Below are 18,950 nucleotides of genomic sequence, written 5' to 3' on the forward strand. Positions count from 1 at the left end.
CACACACACACACACACCACAGCACACACACACCAAACACACACACACACACCAAACACACACACACACACACTCACAGACACACACATTCACAGACACACACACACCCCCTATCTGTCTATCTAGTTAAATTTATTTAAAAAAATCGGCCCATGCAATTGTGGAGGCTAGTAAGCCCAAAATCCATAAGGCAGGCCCAGGCGGCCAGAATTTCCGGCAAGGCTGATGTTGCTTGCAGTCTTGGTCTGAAGTTGGGAAACATAGGCAGAATTTCTGTGCTGCAGTCTTAAGGCCAAATCCTTCCTCTTCAGGGGACCTGAGTTTTTTCTCTTAAGGTCTTTAACTGATTGGGTGAGACTCACCCACAATATGGAGAGCCATCTTCTTTACTTAAAGTCAGCTGACTGCAAACATTAATCATATCAAAAAACTACCTTCACAGCAATATCTGGATCGCTCTCCAGATGTTTAATCAAACAACTGGGCACCACAGCCTAGCCAACTCATGAACCATTACAAGTAGGTCACAGTCAGTGGCAAAGACACAGGTGAGAGAACAGTCAGCCCACACCTTCTGCTTCCTGCTGGGCTAATGGATACACTGTGGGATGCACGGAGGAGTGGTTCCGATTTCCAGAAGGGACGCGTGGGCAGAGGCAGCGAGCCTTGAAGGTGAGACAGAGAAAGGAGCAGAGGCACCCCAGGCCAGTGGTGCAGCCTGCGCAACGGAAGGCAGGCCTGAGAAGCACACGGCTTAAGGAACGTGGAGGTCTAGAGGCTGGCGCACCCCCACATGCGTGCTGGGATGGGACAGGAGGGGCCGGCCCTTCCATGCAGGGCCTCGAATGTCACAGTACCGTTTGGTCCCGGTGGTTCAGCAACCATCATTCTTGTCAGACCAGCTGAGACCAAATCAGTAGCTCAGAGATCATCATCCTGTAAGAAACGGATATTCTTCCAGAATTGTATTTTCTGCCCTAGGAAGCAGGACATTCAAGCATTATTCTAACTCTTCCTGGCTACTTGAGACTTTAAGGGCTTAAATCTTACATCAACTTCTTTTCTTAATTTAAAGCAATTTTAAAAACTTGTTTAGTTATATTAGTATTTTTTCACTGCAAAATATTGGAAAACTATAGGAAAACCAAGAATAAGATAACCATTGACTAGAATATCCCAGCCAAGCGGTACCTGCTATTAATGGTTTGCTCTGTTTCCTGCCGGTCTATTTTCCGTGTCCATAAATATGCATCTGTGCTCTGCTCATTTCTGCGGCCGGTCCCTGCTGCTCTCCCATCCTGTGTTGGGCCAGGCATCTCGCTTTCCACTTGCCCATGCATAGTCTGTTTGCTCTTCTGAAACTACCTCTTCTTCCAAAATGTGAGCTCCATGAGGGCAGGGTGAGGTCTACCTTCCTCAGAATTGTATCCCCATAGCCTAGAATACGAGACACTTAATATGTGTCAAATAAATAATTTAATGTATAAATATTATGTTTTAAGTTTAAGCAAAATGACACGTGAACATAGTTAAGAGGATATATTTTGTGAATCTATTAGTAATTGCATCTTTTTTTTTTGAGATGGAGTTTCACTCTTATTGCCCAGGCGGGAGTGCAATGGTGCAATCTCAGCTCACTGCAACCTCTGCCTCCTGGGTTCAAGAGATTCTCCTGCCTCAGCCTCCCCAGTAGCTGAAATTACAGGTGCGTGCCACCATGCCCACCTAATTTTTTGTATTTTTAGTAGAGACAGGTTTTCACCATGCTGCCAGGCTGGTTTTGAACTCCTGACCTCAGGTGATCCACCAGCCTCGGCCTCCCAAAGTATTGGGATTACAGGCGTGAGCCACCGCACCCAGCATTTTTTTTTTTTTAAAGGAGTTTCACTCTGTCGCCCAGACTGGAATGCAATGATGTGATCTTGGCTGACTGCAACCTCCACCTCCCAGGTTTAAGTGACTCTCCTGTCTCAGCCTCCCGAGTAGCTGGGATTACAGGCATATGCCACCATGCCAGGCTAATTTTTTGTATTTTAATAGAGACAGGGTTTCACCGTGTTGCCCAGGCTGGTCTTGAACTCCTGAGCTCAGGCAATCCACCTGCCTTGGCCTCCCAGAGTGCTGGCATTACAGCTGGGAGCCACCACGCCTGGCAATTGCATCTATTTTTAATGTTGAATAATGTTTGTTTATATATCTTCCTTTTTCTGGTCAAGTAAGAATTTATTATGAGCATTTCCTCCTGCATCAAATGTTCTCCTATAACATAATTTTTAAGAACTTTATAAGATTCCGTCATATGGATGTACTGCAATGTATCCACATTTTTCTGCTAGATATTTTATCCTGTTACAAATATCATTTTTCTGATGTGGAAAATGCTGCAGTGAACATCTTGACCTTAAATCTTTGTGCACATTTTCAGTCCTGCTTTAGAATTCATTTTTATAAGTATAGTGGTTGGGCCAAAGGGAAGAAATATTTTTATGATTCTAGAAACATATTTCCAAACTCCAGAAAAGCTATGCAATTTTCTACTTCTGTCATGCCAGTGATTCAGGGCATGATTTTCGTAACTGTTTCCAATTTGACAGGTGAGATTGGCACTTTGTTTTAATTTGCACTGATTTTATTTTTACATCTTGGAGACAGCCAGCCTAGTGTTTTCAAAACATGCCTCATCATAAGAATTACCATCTGAATGAAAATATTCCAGAAAGCAGCCTGTATTTAATAAGCAACAAGGCAAGTGTGGAAAGCCCTACACTTAAAAATAGAGAAACTGAGGCCAGAGGAGAGCAGGGAGGTACCCAGGTCTCTGGGGTACCTGGGGTTCAATCAAGGATGCTGAGTGTCCCATCCTGGCATCCCAGCCAGAGCCCCTCACAGCAAACCTTTTGAAGGCTGCCCCAGGCCACCTCCCCTGACTTGCACATGTGAGACAGCAGCTGTCTAATGTCTAGTGGCTTCTTTCTTTTTCTCTTTCTCAGAAACAATAACAACAACAAAAGTTAAAAACCTGAAAAGTGAACCATGAAGCTCCATGAAAAGGACCGAGGAGAAGACAAGGAAAGTGATTCAGCGAAAAAGAAATTGGTTAGTCCTCTTTTTTTTTCTCTCTCCCTTAGATGACTATTCTGGTCACCCATGGTGTAGTTGTCCCTTCCTCTGGGTCAGGGGGAGGCTGTTAAGGTGAAGCTGGGCAGAGAAAAGATTGAGCAGCAGCTAAAAGTCAAGTTCTATAGGAAGGGGCCATGGGGATTGTAGAGTGTATGGGGTGAGCCTCAGAAGAGTGAAATGGACAGTCCTGATCTGCTGGTGACTTTCTGGGCTTGGGGCAAACGCCTCCATTACAAAAGTCATTTCTCAACAAGGGACATTGATGTTGGCAATGATTATGTCATCATCCTTAAAGATACACTAAAACCCACCCCCTAATCCATCACAAGGCTTAGTCCACCTGCCCCTTCCTCCAGGAATTCCTCAGCAGTTCTTAATAGAATGACTTTCTTCCTTCTTGGGATGCATCAGGCCCTCTCTTTAAACCTGATTTAAGAACCAACAGCCAGAGAGTGCCTACTCTGTGCTGGACCTTTACATAGGGCTCCCATTTAAAGAGAAACTCTTTACATGGGTCTCTCTGGATCAAACCATGGTGAAGGCATCACTAGCCCCATTTTATAGGCGAAGAACTGAGGGTCAGAAAGAGCTGAAGCCACTTATCCAAGGCTATGTGGCTAGCACAGGTTTGAGCTGGTCGTAAACCTTGAACCATCTGTGCCTTGTCTCCTGTGAAGGGTGTGGAAGCTACAGCAACCCCAGGAAGATGTATTTATATTTGTAGCACACCTGTATTTGGTGACAGAGATCAACACAAGTCCATTTAGCAAGTTACCGAGAGTGTGAAATTGGCAAGCTGAACATCGTCTCCACAGAGGTGCAAAATGCAGGATAAGGGTGTAGTCACCTGCTTGAGATCACCCAGGACCCCACACAAGGATCATGTCAACAGAGAGAAGTTCCCACTAAGTAGACACTATATCTTTTCTTGGTGCTTACACTGGGTGAGTCAAGGATCGACTGTCTTGGTATTTGGTGTAATGAGGAAGGGATGTAGTCATTTCAAACATTCTGCTTAAATGACGTTCAATAGAAAATGTCCCTTCTTTTCCAACTCTTCCCTGCTAGAAAATTTCCACCTTGTCCAAGACAACTTTATAGCCTTAGGAAATCATCTGGAGGACAGTTTCAGGTCAGTTCCAGAAGTGATGCCTAGCTACTGGACCCCGTCCCTGAGCCAGGCTGGAGGGAGGCTAGGAATACAAAGAGGCTTAGAATACTGTGAGTTTCCTGGGACTGCCGGGACAATGTCCCACGGGCCGGGCAACCTAAACAACAGAAACGTATTGTCTCACAGTCTTGGAAGCCAGAAGACCAAGCTCAAAGTGTCAGCAGGTTAGTTCCTTCTGAAGCCTCCCTTCTTGGCTGCTGACATTTTCCCTGCATGCCTTCTCCCTGCATCCTCACGTGGTCATCCCTCTGTGTGCATCTGTGTCCCCTCATCTCCTCTTCTTATAAGGATACCAGGCATACTGAATTACGGCTTCATGCATATGATCTCATTTAATCTTATTACCTCTTCAAAAACCCTATCTCCAAACACAGCCACACTGTAAGATACTGCGGGTGAGGACTTCAACATGTCGCGAATCTGGGGGAATGCAATCAGCCCACTGAGATGCACACCGTTCCTGCCCGCAGTGAGCTCCTGTGCAAAGGGGAAGGCACATGTGAGCAGAAGCACGTAGAGCACAGAGACAGCGTGAGATCAGGGAGGCTGCTGGGAGGAGGTGGCGAGGCAGCTGAGTGCTGAAGGGTGAGCACAGTTCAGGGGAGTCTTCTGGGAGGGCCTGAGCAAGGCCAGGAGGACCTGAATGAGTAGGAGCTCCATAAAGACAGGCAAGGGATGAGTAAGTGAAGAAACCAGTAAGTGTCAGAGCAGGCGGAATGTGCCCCAGCCCCAAACACCCAGGGATATATGTCTTATGACTTCATCTGTGATAAGAGTCGCTTCCTTTGCAGTTGCCTGGAGCTCAGGGCTGCTGGCCGTGTGGAATGGGAAACCGGCCCTAGCTTTGGAGGCAGGCTCCTCTCTGCTCCCCCTGAACTTCAGCCGTTGCCCCGAAATGTAGGTCTGATGGCTCCTCTGAGGACTGGATGATAACATGAATGTGAACGCACTTGGGAAAGCTCTGTGCACGTGTAGCATGAGCTGAAGGTGAGGCAGGTGCTTTGGCTACCGGGAGCCCCGGTAAACTGCCACTGTGTTCGGGAGGGACCCATCCTCCCTCTTACTTTCTATCCAGCTGTAGTTACATATTTGCATTGACTGCCTTATTTCTGGCACCTTTTGAGTTTTCAATCCCAACAGAGAACTATGAAACAATTTTTAACGAGATGAGGGGTCACCTGATCCAATTTGAGCTTTAGCAAAATCTGGGGAGGTCCCTGCTGTTACAGATGAGGAAACAGGGAGGGTGCAGAGAAGGGAGTCACAGCAATGGGATGAGGAGGAGGAAATGAGATGATGAAAATGCAGTCCCCATCAGGATGGCACAGGGGCGGACGGGCCCTCCATGCCCAGGGATGGGGCTGCCCCTGCCCCTCCTCTGCCCACGTCCTGCACTTCAGGAACCAAACATGCCCCACTGACAGGGTCACTCCCCCACACAGCAGGCATCTGTGCCTGCAGGCCCTGGTTCCTTGCCCTCTCACCCCATATCCTTCTCGGTCTGCTCAGAAGCCGCCTCTTCCAGGGGGTCAGCTGAGATTGGTATGGTGCCTCCCTCATGCTGTCCTGGGAAATCCTCCACTGTTTCAGGTCATGTTATAATCGAGGATTTGCACATCAGAATGCCACTCTAGGCCCACCACTCAGTGAGGAAACCAGGCTGCATGGCTGAAATCCAGTTCAAGTAATAGCCACTTCTCCCAGGGGCGTGCCTGACTCATCAATATGCAGAAGGACAACTGCACTGAATAACGGATGCGCTCAGTACACCCCAGCCTAACTCCTGAGGGGTGGTTTTCCTTTTGGGACATCTTGGTTCCCCACTTGCCTTGAGCGGCCACATTCCCACCACCGCGCATGTCCGGGATGGATGTTTCAGGGTGCATTTCACATTCCAGACTCCCGGCATGCCTGCCGTACTCCACACCTTTTACTTTAGTGTGTGCTTTTAACTAAACCTCCTTTGCTGGCTTCTCAGTCTCTGTTTTGTAGACTGAACCCTACCTTGCCTCCTGGGCATCCTACATTCCCCAAGCCTGTCCCTGGCTCTGGCCCAGCCTCTGCTCCGCTCTCTGATTCTGGGAGCAAACTGTCCTAGCCAAAAGTGAAGGTGCTTCTCTGATATCTGAGGCAGCGTGGCCATGCAATGAATTGGTTCTCACAACGCCCTGGTGCCTTCTCAGTGCGGTCCTGGAGCCAGCCTGGGGCTGGCACACAGGACGTGTCCCCTCAGACAATGGTAAATGAGCAGGAGAGAGTAATGACACCAAAGAGGCGAATTCTTTTTCTTGCAAACCCACAGCCCTTGCCTTTGTTCTAGGCTGTGGGATAGCCTGCGCTCATTTCCAGCATGCCACTTGGGGCTGAGTGTTTTCTATTTGAGCTTCCGAATAATTCTGCAGGACAATCAGAGTGGGGTCAATCTTCCATTTTGCAGTGGTAGAAGTGGCAGCTCAGAGAACAAAGTGACCTGCCTGAGGACACACAGTTAAAAAGTGGAGGAGTCAGGGGTACAGCCCTACCCAGGCTTCTGAATCAACGTCAGCCACCTCCCCATTCTGCCCCAAGCATTAGGGAGGTAACCTAGGATAAGGGCAGTCACCCTGCTCCAGGCCTTGTTAAGAGAGAAAAATAAAAAGATGTTGAGAAAAAAAAAATCCGCCCCCTGGTGGTGATCCAGGAGAGGACAGACTTCCCCTTTTGGACTCTTTCGTTGCTGTTAACAACTTAGGAGCAGGGAAAAAAATGTTGCCCCATTTCCTGTTCAGGCATGATCAAATTGCCACACTTCCTGTCGGAAACTCCCGCCCTTCTTCCTGTGGACTCTGCCTCCTTATTCACGGAGATGTCTTGGCAGAATCCAGGGTCCCTGGGCCGAGCTATCAGCTGGGTCACCAAGACCAGTGCCAAGGAAACAAAACATGAATTCCAAGGAACTGGGCCTAGTTTCCCTCACAGACGACACCAGCCATGCTGGGACTCCAGGGCCAGGGAGGGCGCTGCCAGAGTGTGACCACCTGAGGAGCGGGGTGCCAGGTGGGAGGAGAAGAAAGGTAAATACGGACACCGGCTCTGCGTGGCTGGAGGGCTAGGGGAGGGCAGGCGGGGGTGGCAGCCGTGTGACAGCACTCGACCCCAGCCTGGCAGCATGTGGCTGGGAGGTCTGGGGCTTTGAGGCAGGGAGGGCCCAGTTTGAGTGGCACTTCCCCAGCTGTGTGACTTTGGCATACGCTCTCCAGGCCCCAGCTGACAGTGTATCTGGTAGGCTGGGTGTGTACATGAAACGAGGCCATGGTGGAACACTGCCCTGTCCCGAACCTGCACAGTGGTGCCCCTCTTCTTACCCTCCCCAGGGCATGGCACAGGCAGCGGCACCATGGTCAGTGGGAACCCTCTGCCCCTGCAGTGAGTGGGGAGCAGGTGGAGGGCACAGGTGGGCCACACGGGCAGGGGGCTCTGGGAAGCACAGCTGAGGCAAGAGGAGACGCCCCCCACCTGCCCTTCACCAGCCTCTGGCAGGGTCTTCACACCCGGTGCTCCCAATCCATGGGGTGCAGATGAGGGAGGAGTCTGTGTCCTCTAAGGTCATCAGGGCTGGGAGCAAAAAAGGCACAGTGCACAGAAACAATGCCCAGTGCGGCCCAGGCACTCAGAAGAAGCGGAATCTGTGCCGACACTCAGAGCACAGGTTTAAAGAGGAAGGGTGATGGAGAACAGGTGTTTTGTCTGAAATGTGATTCTGTTCCATTGGGGATCCCCATTCAGCTCAAGCTCCTCTTACAGCAGAAAAATACTCTGGTCCCATATTTCACTTGGCAGCACCCATCCCCAAGGCTGACAAACGCTCCCTCTCACCCCTCTATGTGATCAGCAGCCTCTACCAAGCACGTCCTCTGCAGCAGGCTCCTCAACAACATATGCATCCAGTGCTGCTGTTGAGATCCCATTTCACAGGCGGGCAAGCTGAGCCTCAGAAAAGCAAGTCACTTGCTCAGGCTCCTACAGCTGAGTGGTGGGACCGTCCCTGGAGGTAAAGCTGATATCACTTGACTCAAAGCCCCAACGCTCTATCTCATGGCTGGTGGCACTAGAGGAGACACATGAGATGGGCAGAGCAGGGAACTGGCTATCAGAGACCCGTGTCCCTTGCAGATGGGATTTGACTGATTCAGGTCCCTGAACCATGGACCTGTCTGTCTTGTTCACTGCTGCATCCCCACAGCTTTGTCAGGGCCTGGCCTTGCAAAACAGGCAACACATTCACAAATTTGTCAAATGATGGCAAAGAAAGTGCCTACCGGAGCACCTGGTCCCCGTCCACTTGACCCATATTTCCTGCCCGGCTAAGGATGGCCGTTCCTCCTGCCCTGGCTCATGCCAGCTGGTCAGCCTTTGCCAGGGGCTCAGGGGTTTCTGTCCTGTGGCCCTGTTCTGGTGGTGGCCATCCTTACATGGGCAGGACAACGCCAGGGCTGATGCCCTGTTCTCTGTGCCAAACCTTGCATCTGTTTGCAGGTCCTTGTCCCCAGGCTTGGACCAGCCCCTGTAGATTGACGCCTCAGCCTGGAATTATGTGCATGTGCGCACATCTGTGTGGCTGTCGGCAGCCTCAGGCCCCTGGACACCGCACTCAGGTGACGAGTCAGCAGGGGACAGGCGGTGCAGTGCAGTGGTGACTACAGGGGCACTGCAGCCAGGCCACCTGGACTCCAGTCCCCAACCCAGATACCACCGGCCACGGTTTCAGGCCCCTCTTTCCTCGTCTGTAATACAGGATAAAACAACACTGATCTAAGGACTCAGAGGCAGTGTGCAGAAAGTGCTTAGAATCGCGCCTGGCTGACAGTGCTCGGAGTCTGGCTTTGCTTTTTTCTGTCCAGGTCAGACACTCACCAAATTCAGCTAAAACGATCCTGTGGAACTGCTCAGAGCACCTGCTGAAAACGTTAGGTCTGCGTTTCGGGGATCCTCACTGAACCTGGGAGGAAGGCAAGGGCGTGGCCGCTGGACCCGAGGACGCCCGGCCTGCGCACGCGGACCGGAACGAGAGCCCTGTCCGCAGGTCCCCAACTAGCGTCCCTTCCCTCCGTCTCCAGCCCGGCCAAGGACAATGACTTCTCCCCGGGAAGGCCTGCCCCAGCTGAGGAGGGGAGGCCTTCCCAGGCCGTCCCTCTGCCCTGGCAGCTCGCCCGGTGCCGCCTCTGACGTGCTTTCCTCTCCCCCAGGACTGGTCCTGCTCGCTCCTCGTGGCCTCCCTCGCCGGCGCCTTCGGCTCCTCCTTCCTCTACGGCTACAACCTGTCGGTGGTGAATGCCCCCACCCCGGTGAGTGCGCGGCAAGCCCGGCAGAGGGCGCTGCGGCCCCGCGGAAACCTTCGGGTGCGCACGGGCCCTGGGCCCCAGCGCCCCCTCCTGCAGAGCTCGCGGCGCGAGACACCGCGGGGACAGGGACCAGCCTCCGCTCGGGGGGGAGGGGAGACACAGAAACAGACAGTGATGACACGGGGGCCGGGGGCGGGGGGCATGCCAGTTCTTGCGGCTGGAGGGTGGGTGTCCTGGGAGAAAGTTGGGAGACCAGATGAAGGGGGTTTCGGAAGTCCTGGGGAGGCAGGGGTGGGGGGATCCTCTGGGCCCTAATGCCAGGGAAAGGAGCAGGAGGGGCCTTATGTATGGAAACTAGGACATTTTCTTGATTTGTTTTGTTGTTGTTGATATTTATTTATTTTTCTATCTTTGAGATGGAGTCTTGCTCTGTCACCCAGGCTGGAGTGCAGTGGCATGATCTCAGCCCACTGCAACCTCCACCTCTTGGGTTCAAATGATTCTCCTGCCTCAGCCTCTCCACTAACTGGGATTTACAGGCGCCTGTCACCCTGCCCGGCTGATTTTTGTATTTTTAGGAGAGGTGGGGTTTTGCCGTGTTGGCCGGGCTGGTCTGGAACTCCTGACCGCAAGTGATCTGCCCGCCTTGGCCTCCCAAAGTGCTGGGATTATAGGCTTGAGCCACTGTGCCTGGCCTGTTTTTGTTGACTTTAAATTACAACCAGAGGCCACTTGGGTGTCTGCTGGATAAGACCCATCTTTGGCTTTTGTTTCACTCTGAAGTCAGATCCAGGTGCAATTCCCCCAGGCCCTCTTCACGTTGTGCCTCTGGTTCCCAGTTAAAGGTTGAGTCCCACCTACCTAGGCTGTAAGGTTTAGGTGCTATTCCATGGCTGCTGGCTTTGGCTTTGACCTACCACCACCCACGGGTAAGGGCAGGATGGAGGTGTGAGGGAAGCTTTCCTGCAGGAACTAATGCCTGACCAAGTTTTGGAGGTGGAGTGAGAGATGGAAGCCTGGGGTGTAGGACACATCGGGGAATGTGGGGAGCTCCAGGTTCTTGGAGCACAGGCTGTTTTGGGGACCGACAGGAAGCAGACCAAGGACAGCCCTGGGTGCCTTCCAGGCTTTTCTTGCTTGGGAGTCCAGCATCCTTGTGTACAAAAGGCAGGGGAAGCCTGGGACAGTGAGTCTCAAAGGTTCCCAGGAGCCCTGGAATTTTGCAGAGGTGCCTCAGGGATCTAAGCACTATTTGTGCAGGTCAGTTCTGTTCTGTTTTTTTTTTTTTTTTTTTTTTTTTTTTTAATTGTACTTTAAGTTCTGGGGTACATGTGCAGATCTTGCAGTATTGTTGCATAGGTACACACATGCCATTGTCTGCCTCCATCCCCCCGTCACCTACATCAGGAATTTATCCCCATGTTATCCCTCTCCAACCTTCCCATGCCCCGCTGTTCCTCCCCGAGCCCCCCACCCCCCAACAGATCCAAGTGTGTGATGTTCCCCTCCCTGTGCCCATATATTCTTATTGTTCAACACCCGCCTATAAGTGAGAACATGTGGTGTTTGGTTTTCTGTTCTTGTGTTAGTTTGCTGAGAATGATGGTTTCCAGATTCATCCATGTCCCTACAAAGGACATGAACTCATCCTTTTTTATGGCTGCATAGTATTCCATGGTGTATATGTGCCACATTTTCTTTGTCCAGTCTATCATCAATGGGCATTTGGGTTAGTTCCAGGTCTTTGCTACTGTAAACAGTGCCACAATGAACATACATGTTCATGTGTCTTTATAATAGAACGATTTATAATACTTTGGGTATATACCCAGTAATGGGATTGCTGGGTTGAATGGTATTTTTAGATCCTTAAGGAATTGCCACACTGTCTTCCACAATGGTTGAACTACTTTACACTCCCACCAACAGTGTAAAAGTGTTCCTGTTTCTCCACATCCTCTCCAGCATCTGTTGTCTCCAGATTTTTTAATGATCACCATTCTAACTGGCGTGAGATGGTATCTCAATGTGGTTTTGATGTGCATTTCTCTAATGATCAGTGATGATGAGCAGTTTTTCATATGTTTCTTGGCCTCATAAATGTCTTCTTTTGAAAAGTGTCTGTTCATATCCTTTTCCCACTTTTGAATTGGTTTGTTTTTTTCTTATAAATCTGCTTTAGTTTTTTATAGATTCTGGATAGTAGCCTTTTGTCAGATCGGTAGATTGCAAAATTTTTTTCCAATTCTGTTGGTTGCCAATTCACTCTAATGATTGTTTCTTTTGCTGTGCCGAAACTCTTAAGTTTAAATAGATTCTATTTGTTTATTTTGGCATTTGTTGCCAATGCTTTTGGTGTTTTAGTCATGAAGTTCTTGCCTATGCCTATGTCCTGAATGGTATTGCCTAGGTAATCTTCTAGGGTTTTTATGGTGTTATGTCTTATGTCTAAATCTAAAATCAACATCTGGAGTTGATTTTAGAGTAAGGTGTCAGGAGTGGGTCCAGTTTCAGCTTTCTGCACATGGCTAGCCAGGTTTCCCTACACCATTTATTAAACAGGGAATCCTTTCCCCATTGCTTGTTTTTGTCAGGTTTGTCAAAGATCAGATGGTTGTAGATGTGTGGTATTACTTCTGAGGCCTCTGTTCTGTTCCATTGGTCTATATCTCTGTTTTGGTACCAGCACCATGCTGTTTTGATTACTGTAGCCTTATAGTATAGTTTGAAGTCAGGTAGCATGATGCCTCCAGCTTTGTTCTTTTTGCTTAGGATTGTCTTGGCTATGTGGGCTCTCTTTTTGTTCCATATGAAGTTTAAAGTGGTTTTTTCCAGTTCTGTGAAAAAGGTCAATGGTAGCTTGATGAGATAGCATTGAATCTATAAATTACTTTGGGCCAGTATGACCATTTTCATGATATTGATTCTTTCTAACCATGAGCATGAAATGTTTTGCCATCTGTTTGTGTCCTCTTTTATTCCTTGAGCAGTGGTTTGTAGTTCTCCTTGAAGAGGTCCCTCACATCCTTTGTTAGCTGTATTCCTAGGTATTTTATTCTCTTTGTAGCAATTGTGAATAGGAGTTCTGTTTTTAAAAAATGCTGTTAATTCTCTGACAGTTTTGAGTTCTGTTGCTAAAAATGGTTTAAAAACAGGGGGCCTAGATGGCTTCCAGAGGCACCAGCAGCAGTCAGTGATCTTTGATTTTGTCATTATGATGTCATCCTGAGACGGGGATCTGGGTTGTCCGTATTTGTCTTAGAAAGAGGACTGGAAATTTGGACTCTTGTTTCATCTTGAAAGTTCATCAAAACATCCAGCGGAGAGTGGGGAGAACCTTTGCGCTCATGGTTTGTGGATATGAGAAACTTGCACCTGGCATAGAATTATTTGGGTTCAAGAACTGATCGTGAACATGAGGAAGGAGCAATCCTGTTACTCACTCATTCATTCAGCAAGCATTGCTAAAAGTCTACAATGTGTCCAACTTTGGGGATCAGGGATGGCAACCTGGAGGAAGTGGTATTTGAGTTGAGTTTTGAGGGATGTGTAGGATTTCCACAGGTGTCAGAGGGAGGTGGGGAGCTGAAGCACATACACAAAGGCCTGGCTGGGCCAACATGGTAGCAAATTAGGAAGTTGGTAGAGTGTGATGTGCCAGTGCCTGGGGGAATGGGAGCTGGGGTCTTCAGCAATGGACATTTATTTTCCCATCTTTCTGCACCCTGGAAATCCCAAATCAAAGTGCCAGTGGATTCGTTGTCTGCAGATGGCCTTCCTTCTGCAGATGGCCTCTTTCCCACTGTCTGTACATGGCAGAGAGGAAAAGTTCAAGAGAGCAATACACTCATCCCACCTTGAGGCCGCCCCGATGACCTCCACTAATGCCAGTAACCTCCCAAAGGCCTCATCTCCAAATACCATCACTTCAGGGGTTAGGGCTTCAACATGCCCTATCATTGCAACAAAAATCATGCAACGTTTTTGGAGGGGACACAATTCAGTTCAAGGTAGCTAATTCTTGATATGACCTTCATTTCATGAACAAGGAAACAGAGGCTCAGCATTTAAACAGCTTGCCCAGGATCACACAGCCAGGAGGTGACAGAGGTGGAGTCCAAACCCAGGTCTGTCTTAACCCAAGACCCATGCCCTGCCCTCTGCCCCTCCTTCCTGCCCCTGACCATTAATGGCAGCCATGGGGGAGTATGGCTTGATCACCAAAGGCAAAGAGGAATAAGGGGAGATGAGAGGAGCCACAGCCAGCCCAGGGCTGCTTACCTGCCCATCTGCCAACCAAAGGCAATGCAAGGCTTCCCTACAACAACCCTAGGGCCTCAAGAACAAGGTGGATGATGCTGCCATGTGTTACAAGTAGGAAGCTGTGATTGTCTGAATCCTGTTCTGACCCCTTCCTCCCTCAGGCGCTCATAAAGCAATCCTCATAAAGGACCTAATCCAACTGAGAAACCAAAGACAGCTGTATTAGTAGCTAGACCCACTCCCCTAGCTCTTCCCCACCCTATGGGGTTTCGGGTCATGTAGGCTCTTCTCTGCTCTGCCTAAAGGTCCTGACGTTTTGTGTTTACTCGTGTTGCTTTGTGAGAAGAGGGGCAGCTGTTCAGGCGATCCTTCAGCGCCCTTCCCTGGGTGTTGTCCTTGTTGTGTCATGTGGTTAGGGGCTGGGGTAGAAAGATGAAAAGGACACATGTCCATGTCCTTGAGGTGCTCCCAGACCAGCAGCAGTGACAGATGCTCAGTAGATAATCAGCAGACAGTGAAGCAGGCTGCATGGAGCCACAGGACAGCTGAAGGTTTATTCTACCTGGGGAGACCAGCGGGGCCTCCCTGGGCTTGAAAGAGAGAGCTTAAGGCTTTCTGGGAACTGTGAAGACCTAAGGGTAGCTGGATGTGGGGTCCAAGGGAGTGGGAAGGTAGAGGCTGGAAAGGGGAGCTGAGGCCAGACTAGAAAGTTTGCAGAGGCCAGGACAGGAGCACGAGCCAGAACCACACAGGCTATGAGCAGGCTGTGAGCAGGCTGAGGGCCAAGGCTCTCCCTGGGAGGCCCTCCCACGTAGATGCCTCTGCAGAGTGCTGGCGTGGAGCCCCTTGTGAGGTCGCTGTGACATGAAAGGACACGTGAAGCTGCAGGAGCTCAGCCCAGAGTCCAGCGATCACCTCGAGTTCTCTCTTCCCCTTCAGTGGGCATGGGGATGGGTGCGTGAGGCAGCCCCAGGACCAGGGAGACCAGGAACAGAGCAGAGACTCTAAGGAATGGGATCTCACACAGGCTGGAAGGACCCAAGCCTGGCGGGCTGTTGGGGTGTGGGAGCAGGGCTTCACCTGGCGTGCTGGGCTCTTGAAAGGAGGAGAAACCCTTGGAACGGAGGAGGTGCAGATACTAGTGCTGGCCTATAGTGGGTGGGGGTGTCTGCTCACAGAGATAATGAACAAAGCCTGCCGCCCGGGGGTGGTGCGTGGGTGCTGCCCCATGGGAGGGGGCGCTGGCTTTAGCACTGGCCAGGTTCTCAAGGCCACGGCCCAGCCAGCCTCACGTCCCCAGCTGTTGGATAACTGGGGGCCCAGGTGATGGGGCACAGACCCCAGGCCTTGGGCGTTTACCTTCAGGGGAAGCAGCTTTCACCGTTAGAACAATCCATGCAGTAGCTGCCGGCGGCCCTGTGGCCGTCTGGACTCAACCTTAAAAAAGCTCGGTGCTCCTCTGTCCTCAGATATTTGGAAACTTTCTGAAATGCTGAAAATGAAAATAACTCACCTCTGGGCACCAGCTCTGCACTTGGCCCATGTCAGGATTGTGCACACATTGGATCCTTGTTACAATATGCAAGGGAGCCATCACTAACCCCCTTTTAAAGGTGAGGAAACGGAGACTGAGGGAAGTCAATGCATCCAAGTTCCAAGGATGGGACATGTCCTAAAAATTCTTACTGGCCTCTCCTCAACACAGTCACCCGGATCTGTGTTCTGGCCATTGGACTTTCCAAGAATCGCCAGCATCTGACTACGTTTCATGCCCCATGTGGAAGAGAACCCTGAGGCTCATGCATCCATAGGGTCCTTGGCCAGCTTGGTGGATGGGATGTGAACAGAGGCGCGGACAGGCCACGTGAGGCCTGGCTTCTGGCAGCACCGCACAGGATCTTCAGTTCTTTCTTCCCTAGTTGGCAGAGAACTGTTAAACGCACACTGGACTTCGCATGAACTGGCAAGAGGTTTTATTGTCCTTAGCTGTTGAAACTCAGGGTTATCTGTGCTGTGGTGGTGGATTGATCGCCGTGATCAATACCCGAGCAGCTACCGCTGTTCATTCTGCAGACTAAACCCTAACTAGCTTCTCTGTTACCCTTCTGGTTCCTACAGTTCTCCACCCAAAGGCCAAAGGGATCCTTGACAAATGAAGGAAGATTATATTGTCCCTCTGCTCAAAACCCACCATACCTGGAAAGCAAGTGAGACTGTGGTGACCTACAGGGTACCTGGTGCCTTGTGACCACTCTGTCATCATCATCAGCACTTTCCCCCTCACTCCCTCTTCTCTATTTACACAACCTTCTCTCTGATTGCTACCCTTCAAACCCACAGTACACTGGAACCACAGGGCCTTTGCACATGCTGCTCCTGCTCCTGCTGGCTCAGGGCTCTTCTGATTTTCCTGTGTCCTCTCCTTTGGTTACTTCTGGCCTCTGCTCAGATCTCCCCTCCTCAGAGCTATCTTCCCTAACCAGCCTATCCAAAATGGCGCCCCTCCATCATGCTTTAGCCCTCACCGAATTTATTTCTCCTCATGCTATTTAACACTACCTGAGATATGATATGTTCCTTTACTTCTTGTCTGTCCTTCCCTTCACTTTAGTAGGGTCCTTGCTTCTGCAGTGCCAGCACCTAGAACAATGCCTGACACATTGTTAGCATTTTTAAAAAATATTTGCTAAATGAGCAAATGGATACAATTAAATTTAAAGTGAACCCAAGGCAAGTCCTTAGACCTCTTCACTTTCAAACAAATTGCCAGCTGTGAGTCTGTCCTATGTAAAAACTCCAGGACCACCTCTCCCCTGTTCACAGGTGGGGACTTGGACCCAGGTCTGTCTAATTCCCGAGTATTCCTTCTTTCTGTTCCACGAGGCTGATCTGCTGCATTCTGTGAATCAGCAAATATTCTGTGAAGGTCCAGGTAGTGCGTGGTTTTTGCTTTTTTGGCCATATGGTCTCCGTTGCATCTACTGAACTCTCCTATGTAGAGAGAAAGCAGGTATCGATAATATGTAAATGATTGGGCAGGTGTATGTGCTAATAAATTTTATTTACAAAGCAGATGGTGGTTTAAGATTTGACTTGCTGGCCAATTGTTGGCTAACCCCTGTGCTAGAGGTTTTAGGAAATGGAGGAGTCTGCTGAAGATGCCTTATGTCATTTGTACCTCTGGGCACAGGGCTGGCTGGCTAAAATTAATCCACAGTCTGTGCTGCATAGCATCTAAATGGGAGGTAAATCTTCCTGAAGATGTATGTTTTCTAATCTCCTTTCTTTTGTTCATGTATTGCTGATTGTCTAGGCTTTGTCCTTTCTGTTTCCAGGAACTAACTCTAATTGGCATAGTTGTAACTTTCTGTCTATCCATCTACCTACCTACCTGTCTGTCTGAAACATCCTGAAGTTATTATAAAAGACTGCCAAATTCAGGGCTAATCTGCATGCCAATCAAATGTAGCATGATCGTTGCCTGAATTTTCAGTCAGTCATGCATGCCAGCGTGCTCATCTGAAACTGCAAATGACTTCAGATTTATGCCATTGTAATCCTTGACCTTTAGTAAGAGAATGTTGCAGTGACTGGAACCTGCTTCACTGTGCTGCTGGAATCGTCTGGGAAGATTGCCAGAGGTGTGCTAAAAGATGTCCTCTTGGTACCTGTGATCACCAGTGTCTAGAATCCACCTGAAGGTTATTGAGGGCTGAATGGAGACCCACAGGCTGGAGTGGGGGCTTCTGAGCCCCAAGGGTCATTCTCTCGGTACTGAAATGGGCAGACAGGGCTGATACGGGCCTGCGTGGGATGATGGTGCCTGGGCAAAGCATGAGTCAAAGCTCCTCTTGCTCATGGGTGTTGTCCACACTGCCTACAGGAAGATTCTGGAAGCAGTGTTCTAAAGAAATGCAAGGTCTGTGGCAGGGTAGACAAAATGGAGCCCAGACTTCATCCAAAAGGGCCCAACCAAGACAAATATCAAGCCAGTGGGTGTGGGGTTCAAGAGTAGCTGATCCATGGAGGCGGTGGGCCTGGATGGATTCCTGACCCAGGACTCACGCACTTCCCTTGACTGTAGGAGGAACCCACGTTGCAATGAGCCTGAGAGAACAGCCAGCCTAGGCAGAATGACCACTTGGGGTGGACGTTCAGAAAAACTCACCATGAAAAAAGGACCAAAGTTGAGATAATGAGTGGGTTGACTAGGAGGCATGAATGAGAATAAAAATGAGACAGACAGGGAATGCAGTGGTTGGGGAACAGAAGGGGAGGGGGAGGGACAGTTCAGGGCTGACCACAAGGACAGAGAGTGACCTTGGTGCCTGTTTGTACAGTTCCTGGCCTGCGGCTCAGGGGAAGTACTTGGAGACTTAGCAAAAGTATAGCAATGAGGATTGTACAGATCAAAGTGTCTTCCCAAACAATACTTCATTTGTTTCCCTGGAGTCTATCAAAGTACCTCGCACAAAGCTTTGCCATGACCCCCTATGCTAACTAGCCAGTTAGGCCAAACCTCACAAGAGCACAGGCTTACACAAGACTCCCCTCACTTCAGACACCAGCCACAGGCTCAGGGGTTCCCAGGGTTGCCACACTTCTGAAAATATGGTAACACATTTGGGGGTTCTCACTACCCCTTCTGATTTGATAATTTGCCCAAATGACTCACAGAACTCAGGAAGTGTTATGCTTAGAATTACAGCTTTATTATAGCAAAAAGTATACAAATCAGAATAAGCCACAAGAAGCGATCACAGAGCAAGATCTGTAAGGATTCCAGCTCTAGTGTTCTCTCTCCACCCACAGAGTACTGTCTATCAGGGAAGGTCACCCGAGCTCCATTCTGAGTTTTTATTGAGATTTCATCATGTAGGTGTGATTGAGCAAGTCATTGGCCATAAGGTCGAGCTCAGTCTTTGGTCCCCCTCTTCTCCCTGGAGGTAGGGTTGATGTCACTCTGCTCAAAGCCCCAACCCTCTATCCCATGGCTGGTCTTTCTGGCATGGCCAACCCCCATCCTGAGTTATCTCATTAACATACACTATCAAGGCGGTTCTAAGAGATCCACC

General features: G+C 49.7%; 1 protein-coding gene across 1 annotated transcript in view; it reads left to right on the forward strand.

The window, feature by feature from the left end:
* The first annotated feature begins 7,121 nt into the window (after positions 1-7,121).
* The window catches only part of LOC108292367 (solute carrier family 2, facilitated glucose transporter member 9-like), a 54,268-nt gene continuing 42,439 nt past the window's right edge, over positions 7,122-18,950 (forward strand). The window contains exons 1-2 of the mRNA XM_037733004.1: positions 7,122-7,344; positions 9,517-9,615. Coding sequence (XP_037588932.1) covers positions 7,213-7,344; positions 9,517-9,615 — 231 coding nt within the window. The 5' untranslated portion in view covers positions 7,122-7,212. The remainder of the gene's footprint in view (positions 7,345-9,516; positions 9,616-18,950) is intronic.

The sequence above is a fragment of the Cebus imitator genome, unplaced genomic scaffold, assembly GCF_001604975.1.
Source record: "Cebus imitator isolate Cc_AM_T3 unplaced genomic scaffold, Cebus_imitator-1.0 Scaffold488, whole genome shotgun sequence".
NCBI classification, from domain to species: domain Eukaryota; kingdom Metazoa; phylum Chordata; class Mammalia; order Primates; family Cebidae; genus Cebus; species Cebus imitator.